The 11,427-nt window shown below is 48.8% G+C and overlaps 1 protein-coding gene across 1 annotated transcript; it reads right to left on the reverse strand.

The window, feature by feature from the left end:
• Positions 1 to 1,013: 1,013 nt before the first annotated feature.
• On the reverse strand, positions 1,014 to 5,378 carry LOC119170170 (uncharacterized). Its single transcript, XM_037421248.2, has 3 exons — positions 5,020 to 5,378; positions 2,618 to 2,863; positions 1,014 to 1,929 (listed from the first exon to the last, which is right to left on the reverse strand). The coding sequence occupies exons 1-3, from the start codon at positions 5,269 to 5,271 to the stop codon at positions 1,198 to 1,200; spliced, it is 1,230 nt and encodes a 409-aa protein (XP_037277145.2). The 5' UTR covers positions 5,272 to 5,378; the 3' UTR covers positions 1,014 to 1,197.
• Positions 5,379 to 11,427: the final 6,049 nt, after the last annotated feature.

The raw sequence follows: 11,427 nt of genomic DNA on the forward strand, positions 1-11,427 counted from the left end.
ACCTGCCACCTGGTACCACAAGTGTAGCATACAACAGCGGACAAATCAAACAAAAAAGACGAAAAAAGAAACAGACATACACAGACCTACATACATATATGGGCGTGTACATAAATGGCACAAATACCAATGTACTAGTTCAGTATAGCGTAATAAAGGTCAATAAACTGAATAAGTACCTATAGTTTACGGGCAAATTCAAACAAATCTTTACGGCGGACATAATTATTGTGAAAGCGGCCACGTGAAGAGAAAAGTTTTGCAGATCTGTTCACAGGAATTCTAGACGATTGCGCAGCCTGAATTTCGTATGAATGGGCACGGAGCACGTAAGAATAATTTGGCAAAAATGTAGAAAAGCACCAAAATATAAGCCGCGACGATGGCGGACGGTTCTCGCAGATATTTTCGATTGTATAGATGCCGTTCCTTGCCGTTGGCTGCCCACCTCGTTCGTTGATACTCCTTGCTGCGTCATGATTGGTGGTTGTAAGTTACTGCAATGAACTATTCCAGCAAGGAGTTTTCGTGAATATAGGGCACAAGGTTCTTATGTATATGGAAGGCATACACTTTCTATATATGTATATATGGGTGATGAATGACTTTTACTGTTTTTTTTGTCAACTTTTACTTATACCTCTCACCCTGGATTTCAATTTTCTCATTATAATGAGATATGAGTGTGCGATGAAAGGTGATCTGATTAGATATGTGCTAGGACAGCTACAACGCTCGGCAAATATACTTTAAATCTCAATTCAAACACACACCCCAACATTTCCAATCAAACATGTCAAATAAATTTTGAAAAAACGGCCGAAGGGTCATTTCAAGCTACCATTCTTCGATATCAAACAAAGACGATGGGTGTGTCCTGTCCAGTAGGACTAGAGAGAGAGAGAGAGAGAGAGAATGTAGGGAAGACAGAGAGGGAGGGTCTTCCCCTCCCTTTGCCCGGTTTCCCGGTTTGCTGCCGTGCAGTGGGGGAGGGAATGAACGGGCAATGGAGATGGGGAGTAGGCACGAGGATAGGTATTTCACTTTACATATGCGCAGTGTTTGACTAAGCACGCAGTAGAAGGGCCCTCACTTTTCAATACGTAGGCGCGTGCCATAACATGTCCAGCATGTCATGATGCCAACCATCGCTGTTGCGTTTGAAGCTAGTTTGTTCCCTACGAAATGTCCCGTTAGTCAATGCGGCATTGCGAGTGCCACGAGGACGGCCAGAATTGTCCAACAGCCACGCGCTCGCATTGAATCCTGAGATGCAGTGAGCACGCCGCTGAGTCGTGCTAGCACCTTCCCGCGTGCCTCGCGTTTCGACGTCTTCATCAACCTGCAGGTTCCGTTGGCCGGCACAGGCTCGACTTCGTTCATATTCAGTCCGTCCAGCGGAGGCGGACCAACGCAGAGGCTCGAGTTGATCACCGCGGCTGCTTCGTAGACGCTGGCGCTACCTACCACGGTTTTGCGCCTCCACAGCCACGACGCGTCGCACGAGCACAGGAAAGAGTTATTCGCGAATTTCACGGCCGGTCCCAATGGTAGGGCGCCTTCTTTCGCGGTTCGCATCACGTTTCGGGCAAACGTGACGTTCTTCGCCGACGACAGCTGCGCCAGAGCTCCGGTCCCAACGACGTCTATGCGGTTGTTCTCGAAGACGACTGAGGTCGCGTTGGGGCCTCCAAGCAGAAGCAGGCTCCCGTGCCCTCGGAGTTCGTGGAACTTGGAGTCACGGACGATCACCTCTGTCGCGTTTGTGGCCGACAGAGGGGCCCCGCTGACGTTACCGAATGTGCAGTTTGACACCTCGATGGTGCTGACTGAGTCGAACACGAAGGAGCCGTTCTGCGCCTGGTCCACTAACGTGTTGGAGAGCCGGAATGACTTGCCCTTCGCAAACAGAAGCGCCATGGAGTGGACCTGCATCCGCACAGTGGCAAGCCGCACACACATTACAATGTCGGACAAGACTGTACGCTCTCGATAGATCAACTGTCGTGAGCGTGGCAGTTTTTACATACACACACACACACACACACACACACACACGCGCGCACGCACACGTATATATATATATATATATATATATATATATATATATATATATATATATATATATATATATATATATATATATATATATATATATTTATATATATTTATATATATATATACAAAGACATATGGCAGAATAAGTATCTGAATGATGTCCACGCAAGCATTCATAAGCATTAAGCATTCATCGTACCCAGGGTAACAGTGCCAATTTCGACGTTAAATACAGGGTAAGGAAAGCTCGTGCGATGCTTTGTCCTTCCTCTGTTCGTGTTAAATGTTGTGCTGCTACCTGAAGTACAATTAATCAAAACCAATGTGCCTTGCAGCCTTGCTTTACCACATCTGTACATATACCGCATTTACTCGATTGTAACGTGACCACCGTTTTACCGTGAGGATTGACTTTTCATTGCGTCCAGGAAGATAAAGTAGTTATTTAGGTTTTCGATTGTAATGCGAAGGTCGACTCAAGGCAGCGAAGATTTGGGGGAGAACGTGCTAAGTTCAAGCAAATACACTATCTATCTATAGCATGCGTGCGTATACCAACCTGTCCGAGATGCGAGTCGCGGATCGCCAGCTCCTGGACGTCTGTGAAGCCAGCCAGCGCAGCAGGCAGAAGCTCGGCCGCGGTCACGTTGTCCATCTCCAGCAATTCGGTGCCGCGTAGTCCGTGCAGGGCCAGGTGCTCGAGGGTGAGGTTTCGCACATTGTGAATTCGCATGGTGCGCACCGCGGACACCTTCTCGAAGGCCATTGAGCGAACCACCAGCTGGCCGATGTCGCTCAGCGTGAACTGCGTGCACGCCACGGAAAATCCAGTTGGTGCTTGTTGTCACTGTGCTGATTAATCAATGCGGAACTAACAATAAATATGTGGGGTTTAACGCCCCAAGAAAGAGATAAACATTTTATTGAGTGCATGTAAGCAAAGTGCGTTGGAAGGAACTCTAGTCTGGATTTTCTATGATGATCTGGGCGACCAACTAAGCCCGTGGAACCAAGGCCTGGCGGACCTCGGGAGGCCCATCGCAGAGGGCATCGTCCCACAGCTCTTTGGTGCGGAAGGGGCACAGGATGGCGGCAAGGGGAGGAAATAATTTTGTGGGGCACTCCACCGTGACATGAAATACTGTGTGGGAGCTGCCACAGCCCGGGCAAGAGTCTGCGTAGTGGTCAAGGTAGAATTCATGCATGAAGAGGAGGCTGGGGAACGTATACACGTTTGAATTTGGCGGAATGCCACCTCTTCCTCTCGCGAGAACGACGGTGAGGGCGGGTGCATGGTGCGTCTAGCTATAATATGCCAAAATGTCTCGGTATGTAAGTGGAGGGCCCACTTGATCGGGACTCTCGGCCTCACCATGCCGGGCGACTCAGTAAAACCACCATATGATTATGAGAGACGCCGTAGCAGGGGGGCTCCGAAAATTTCGACCACCTGGGGTTCTTTTACGTGCGCCCAAATCAAAGCACACGGGCCTACAGCGTTTTCGCTTCCATCGAAAATGCAGCCACCTCAGCCGGGATTAGATCCCGAGCTCGACCTGCGGGTCAGCAGCCGAGTGCTTTAGCCACTAGACCACCGCTACGAAGCATGTGGAACTTACAAGGGTGTGGTTAGACTGAATGCAAACGATACTAAGTTGCTATAAAGTTGTGTCCTTCGCCTCCGTTTTGTCCTCGTCAAAGTGCGCTGCTTCACTTACGCGGTGTAATGATATATCACCGACTTATAACCAGCTTTCAAACCATAAAATTTAAAACGATACAGGAATGCTAAAGTGCAACAATAAACTGGTTTAGATAGATTAATTGCACTCTGAGCGCTCAGATGTAGATAATTTCGCCAGCACCAGTCTAATAATACAGAAGGAAATCAAGAACATAGTTTCATCTCTAAACCTCGCGCAGACATCTCCGCGCGTGACGTCACCAATTTCGAAGTGCATCTTTTGTGTTTTGGTGGCACCGCGGCTCCACCAGATTTCCTTTGTGGTCCCCTCAGAAGACAGTGCATCTCATTTTTAGGTTAACTACTACGTAGGACATGACATGACGAACACCGTTTAAATCAATGACATCACGGAGTTTCGCGCGGGAATTTCAAGATGTCGTCACCACCCTCATTTATTTTTTTGCGCGTTTTCACTATTACCTAGTGTGTTCTCGAGGTGAGGATTTTAGAATTGTGAAAAAGTGGTTCGCTAATGTTTAAAAAAAAACAACTTTTTTCCGCATTCAGAATTGTTTTCGCAGAGTAGGGGAGGGGAGATCAACCACTCTTATATATGTGTGCGTGGGTACGTGTATGTACGAAGCGTAAAAAATTCAAGTTTGACTGGGGAGTTGGCTTTCCCCTCAGCTTGAAGTCTCAATGACATCGTGTGTCCTGTATTAAGGCTGCCTGTTTTGCTACAGCCTTGAAAGGCTGTAGGATCCTGCTACGTTATGCCAACATGTTGCTCCCACCCGCAGTCTCGTCTCCTAGCCGTGGCGGCCGTTATTACGACGGTGCAATGTGCAAGGAAACTTTGGTTGATGAAATTTAATCTGGAGCAACTCAAAATCATAGCTTCGGATTTAACTTGAGACTCCGGTGTTAGAATAGTGCGCTTGATCGAATGCAACATTTTTATAATAAGCCATTCAAATAATATTGTTAACGGAAGCATTGTCCGCGCTTTCAATATTTGACAGAAATGAAAAAAAAGAAAAAAATTATGTTCGTAATTGAAGCGGAACCTCCTGCAGGACGCCTCAATGGGGCAGCGAACGTCCACTTCCCTGTCCAATGGCCCGATTCTCATCAGTTTTCTTATGGTCCACCCAATTCCCATCATTTTCTAAATTTCGAACTATAACGACGTCTACCAATTGTATCGTGAAAGAGATAGCAAAAGAATAGATCAATTACACTTTCAAAGCGAATAGGTAAGATGGCGAACAAACCTCTTCGAGTGACAGACTGGCAACCAGATACGGCGGCACGTGCACGACTCCGCAGTGCCTGACGCTGATGTACTCCACGTCAGGCTCGAACAACGCGAACAAGTCGAGAGCCTCGTCCCCTAACGGGCACGCGCAATCCACACGCTCCTCCACACAGCTGCACAGTTCCAGACTCGGACACGAGAACGGTCCGCTCGATGCGGCCACCACGCTCCACGCAGCTGAGGCAGTCACCAACGGTGCCCACCACATCTTCGAAGCACGATCTCTGTAGGGGTGACCTTCTGGCGTTGTGCTCACTTCCCCAGTTGCTCGTCGACTAGGCAGGCAACATACGCGAGACCGGACACGGATCTGCTCCCGGTCGAGCAGCGGAGCTCATTAAGTTGGCATACGGCGTCGAAGAGACCACTTCCCTTTCCGGAACTGCTCAGCCGCGTTCAAGGGCTCCAAGTTGTCGAAGCTGCCACGGCTCCAAAATAGATCATATCATGCGTTCACTTTATTTCACGTCGTGGCTGCCGGAGGTTCAGTCTACATGAAAGTCGATGGGGCTCAGTCCGAGTCGGTGACAGCACAACAAAGATATCTTGTAGAAGCACAATAGTATACAAGCTGAAAGTCTTCAAAAACTGTTCCCACCCAGTACGGCGTAAACTGTTTCAGTATTGTTGCGGAGCTTTAGGGCCCCTCAACAGTGCTGATAGGGGGCGCATTCGAGACGTCTTACTGTCACCTCCTCTCAAATGCGTCCTGCACTGTTCTCGCAGTAATCATTAAATGTTATCGGCGTCAGCTATGGTCGTCGGCAGGTTTTGAAATGTGAAGCATTTCTTAGCGAACTTCAGCGACATTGAGCGTATCTATCTATCTATCTATCTATCTATCTATCTATCTATCTATCTATCTATCTATCTATCTATCTATCTATCATCAAGCCGCCTACGACTATTAGCTCTCTGGCCGTTTCGATAATGGTATCGATACCAAACTTGGTATAGCATAACATAACTGTATGAAGAAAATATTTGACTTCTCACAACATAAAATCATGACATGTATTTTATGAATGTCATTAAATACATGTGATGGTCCTGCAGCTCCTGCGGTGGTTTCGTTCACATGGCATGTTGCAAAACTGGAATGGTATGACATGATTGCATGGCGAACACAAGCAACAGACCCTAACATGAAAATCCTGACATGCGTGTCATGTAACAACATGACTACATGCCACGCTCATGATGCACTCGCGGCCATTTCGCTAGCGTCGCATATACCAAATTTGGTATTACAGTACGTGAATGGATGGTGAAGGTATGTGACTGGTGCAAACATGATAATCATGAGATGCGTGTCATGTAACAACATGACTACATGCTACGCTCATGATGCGCTCGCGGCCGTTTCGCTAGCTTCACATCTACCAAACTCGGTATTGCGCGACGTGAACGGACGATATAGGTAAAGGACATGTCGAAACGTGATAATCACGATATGCGTGTCATGTAGCAACATGACTACATGCCACACTGATGATGCGCTCGCGGCCGTTTCGCTAGCTTCACATATGCCAAATTTGGTATTACGTGACGCCAATGGATGACGAAGGTATGTGACTGGTGAAAACACGATAATCATGAGACGCGTGTCATGTGAGAGCATGACCACATGCCAGAGTCAAGGTGCCAATACATTTCGACGTGACTCGGTGCGCGTGCTCGCCGGCGTTCATTTCGTCGCGTCACGCCGGCGTTGCCATGCCAGGCGCCGCGCCGCGCTGCGTTGCTTTGACGCATGCGCGCTTCAGCGCGTGCGGTGTCCCTCCGTCACGAAAAGAGGGAGACGCAGTGTTGTCTGGGTAACGCATCGGCGCGAAATGCAGCTTGTCGCATTTCGCGCTGGTTGTCATCGGGCCTTGCTGACGGACGCTGGTCGTGCCTGGCGTGAGACAATAGAGTGCTCGCGTTTTGCTAACGTGGCGTCGCGGTGCCCAATGTGCGCGTGTGCCAACGTTATACATTGAAGTATATTGGGCTCTTCATGATGCGCTCGCGGCCGTTTTGCTATCTCCACACGTACCAAATTTGGTGTTGCGGGATGTCAATGGATGACGAAATATATGACTGGTGCGAACATGATAATCCTGACACACGTGTAATGTAAGAACATGACAATATACCACGCTCATACCGTGCTCGCGGCCGTTTCACTAGCTCGACATGTACTAAATTTGGTATCAAGTGACGTGAATGAATCACGAAGGTGATCTCTACCTCGTAACGTTGTGCTGATTTTAAAGTGGCATATCAATATTTTTCATTCGTGCTTCGCATACAAGCGATTCCCACTACACGTGGGATCTGCCAATTTTTGTGCTTTGGGCATGCAAACCAGTCTTGCATCACGTCTCGGGAGGGAGAGAGCACTGGTGTAGCTTGGGTGGGGGCAAGTGCTCGTGAGACTTGAGGGGGGCAAGTGCCCTTATTGCACCCCCCTGCCAACGCCCATAGTGTCGGCGTTAACTGCCTAAAGAACGGATTTCCGCAATTCATCTCGAATCCGTCATGAACGAAAACAGTTAGAGGGATTTAAGCACTCCCTCTTATCTTGTCTAACGAACATGCTGGAAGCTACACAGTGTTGGGACTCCGGGTCCCGCCGGTCTCGTTTTCGGTAGCTGGCCCCGTAGCAGGATCCATCGTCCGACAATTCAGTGAGAAGAAGCGCCCGAACGAACGAGATATTTATTTACATGCTGAGAAGTGATCAATTGATCCAAAGAGAGAAGAGAGAGAGAGATACAAAACGTCTTCGGCATTTCATAGCGCCCCGTTGCCAACACTGGGCGCATTGTCCGCATCGTCAGCCAATACGGTGGCCCCGGCACCTCGGCCACGAGGGAGGGGGAAACACACCTCACAACACATGGAGTGGAACAACCTAACACGATGCCCAAATATGGTCACGGCGCTCTAAAAAATGCCCAAACATGGTCACGAACGCACAGCAGATTCCGGAATTCTCCCGGCGAGAGGGAGGAGCCTGAATGGGGAGGTGGGGGTCGACGACACAGTCGGTCAAGAACCGGTTCTCCCCGCAACTCCTCTTGCTTGGTTCCCTAGCGCAAAACCAGTGCATTGACCTTTGTTTTCGATTGGCTGCAAGGCCGTCTCAGGTGCAGGCTATCCCGGGAATGCGTCGACGATCTCCCAGAGGGGTTCGCAAACTTTCGGAGAATCCCAATGCTGGGGCCGGTCGTAACAGTCTCTCGCGTGGGGGGGCGGGGGGGGGGGGTAAAGATTTCGATGGGCTGAGGTTTGCAGCCACTGTCCGGAGAGATCAGCACCGGCAGTCGGTTTGGTGACGACCGTCTTTGATGAAGTAGATGGCACCACCTGCTTCATTGTGGGCTCAACAGACATCACATACGCACATGAAAACACAACTACTTAGCCGGTGAGCGCCGGACAATTCCGCCAAACTCCACCAGGCAATTTTCCCCTTTAACTGATATTAAAGGAAATACACAATTTATTCAAAATGTTACTCATACGTTAAGATGACACAAAACAACAACACTGGAAGCACACCGAACCCGAAACCCTGGATAGCCGTGTCTTCAACGTTTTCAAACAAGTACACCTAAAGGAGTAAAAAAAAAAACAATCACTAACCCTTGTCTATGTCAAGAAAAAAATGCCAGAGTTCTCGAGACATCCTCTCGCGTCAGGGGCATCGACTTAAGCCATCAGCGTTGCCATGGAGTACACCCTTTTTGTAGCGTATTTCAAACGTATATTGTTGCAAAACGAGGCTCCAACGCAGCAGGCGGCCGTTCTTAGAGGACATGGTCTGTAGCCAGGTGAGAGGACAATGGTCCACTTCCACGATGAACTTGCTTCCGGCAATATAACAAGCCAGTTTCTGGACTGCCCAAACCAAGCACGCACATTCCTTTTCGCTAGCGCTGTAAACCTGCTCGCGAAGGGTGAGTTTCCGGCTAACATAGAGGACGGAACGCTCTTCATCCCCCTCATCCCTTTGACTAAGAACTGCCCCCATGCCTCTATCACTAGCGTCGCATTGGACTATGAAAGGCCTCGAGTAGTCCGGTGAACTAAGCAAAGGTTGGCTTGACAAGGCCGCTTTCAAAACGCGGAAAGCCTTTTCTTTCTCCTCATCCCAGTCGACTATTTGGGGCTCGGTCTTGCGCAACGCGTCAGTAAGAGTACTGGCAATGTCGGAATATCTAGGGATGTACTTACGATAGTAACCAGCTATTCCAAGAAAAGCCCGAATATCGGTTTTCGTTCGGGTCTGGGGACCCCAAAGTCTCGGATAGCTGCCACTTTCATTTCAGAGGGACGGCGATGCCCTCGACCGATAACATGCCCGAGATGCTAGCTGACACTTGGGCGCCTTTACCGTTAAACCTGCTTCGCGTAGGCGTGTCAGTACTGCTCTCAAATGCGCCAAGTGTTCTGGCCAGGACGAAGAAAACACGGCGACGTCGTCAAAGTAAGGCAATGCGAAGTCCTCTTGACCCCGCAAAACCTTATCCATTAAGTTTGAAAAACAGTAAGGCGCGTTCTTTAGGCCGAAACTCAACACTTTAGGGCGGAATGTCCCCAATGGTGAAATAAATGCAGCATACCGGCACGCCCTCTCGGTGAGTGGCACCTGCCAGTAACCTCTCACTAGGTCTAGCGTTGAGATAAATTCCGCGCTGCTTACCCTCTCGACGCGTTCCTCAATGTGGGGAATTGGGTATGTCTGATCCTTGGTGATGAGGTTTAACTTACGATAGTCTACGTAAGGACGTGGATCTTTGCCGGGTACCTCCACAAGAATTAGCGGGGAAGTGTAATCACTTTCACACGGCTCAATCACGCCCAATTCCAGCATCCTGTTAACCTCTGCTTTTATTAGATCAAGCCGGCGAGGTGACACCCGATACGTCTTAGATCTTACCGGTTCCAACGAGGTAAGCTCTATGTCATGAGTGTGGACGGATGTCCGGCCTGGCTCGCTTACAAATCTGTCCTGAAACTCGGTCAAAAGACCACGCAATTCCTGCTTCTGCTTCATTGTCAGCTGTGACTTTGATACTAAATCCTCAACTCTTTTCTCGATCGGGACTTCGTCCGATTCGGGAGCTAATTCAGGAATTTCTGCCGGAACCTCTTCCGGAACATTTAAAGTCATGTTCACGACGGCTTCCCTCTCTTTATAGGGCTTGAGTAAGTTGCTATGATACACCTGGTGTACCTTACGACTTCCTGGTAATTTTACCACATAGTTGGTGTCAGACAATTTTCGAGTAATCTCGGCCGGGCCGACCCATTGCACTTCAAGCTTATTCTTCTGGGAGGGCCTCAACAACATGACCCTGTCTCCTACAGCAAAGTGTCGCGCTTTAGCTGTTCGATCGTAGTAAAGCTTAGCCTTCTGCTGTGCTTTGGTCATCGCACTCTCGGTCAGTTCTTGGGCTTTTGTTAGACGATCCAACAAGGTGAGGACATATTCCACTACTACAGGATCATCACCCTGACCTTCCCACGACTCTCTCAGCATACGAAGAGGAGATCGCAGTCTGCGGCCGTAAACAAGTTCCGCTGGCGTAAACCCTGTTGTCTCATGTGGTGCAGTTCTTAGTGCAAACATCGTTGCAGGTAAGCACATTTCCCAGTCAGTTTTTCGTTCAAAACATAAGGCTCTTAACACTCGCTTCATCACGGAGTGAAGCTTCTCTATATCGAGTTCGACTGCGGATGGTAGACTGAACTATGCAATAATTTCACGCCACACCGCTCTAGAAAGGTTGTCGTTAAGGCACTCGTGAAAATGGTGCCCTGGTCTGATTGTATCTCGGCAGGAAAGCCTACCCGGGCAAACACGGACAGAAGTGCGTTCACTACTTCCACGGAACTTAGCTCTTTTAGCGGGACCGCCTCTGGAAATTTAGTAGCTGGGCAGATTAAGGTCAGGATGTGACGGTAGCCTGAAGTTGTTTTGGGCAAAGGACCTACTGTGTCAATTACCAACCGACGAAAGGGCTCAGTGATTACGGGTACCAGCTTCATTGGAAATTTCGCCTTATCTCCTGGCTTACCCACTCGCTGACACACATCGCAAGATTTTACAAACCTCTCTACATCTTTAAAGCATCCAGGCCAGTAGTATTCCTGTAAAAGACAATTTTTCGTCTTCTTTACGGCTAAGTGGCCTGACCACGATTCTCCATGCACAAAATTAAGCAAATCCTGACGATACGCCTGAGGTACGACTACCTGGTTAAACTCTACTACTCGCCTATCTAGATATTTTCTATAGAGTATGCCGCTCCTCTCTTGGAATCTCACATTTAGTTTGGCGACTCCCTCTTTCGAACTGTCCTGGAACTGC

This window comes from Rhipicephalus microplus, chromosome 2 (assembly GCF_043290135.1).
Source record: "Rhipicephalus microplus isolate Deutch F79 chromosome 2, USDA_Rmic, whole genome shotgun sequence".
Taxonomy (NCBI): domain Eukaryota; kingdom Metazoa; phylum Arthropoda; class Arachnida; order Ixodida; family Ixodidae; genus Rhipicephalus; species Rhipicephalus microplus.

Excerpts from the sequence above, each read along its gene's own strand:
- LOC119170170 (XM_037421248.2), bottom strand. The coding sequence starts at position 5,271 with ATGTGGTGGGCACCGTTGGTGACTGCCTCAGCTGCGTGGAGCGTGGTG. Across the intron at positions 2,864-5,019 it reads CCAGTCTGTCACTCGAAGAG|TTCACGCTGAGCGACATCGG; the intron begins GTTTGTTCGCCA and ends GCGTGCACGCAG. Across the intron at positions 1,930-2,617 it reads GCGACTCGCATCTCGGACAG|GTCCACTCCATGGCGCTTCT; the intron begins GTTGGTATACGC and ends GTGCGGATGCAG.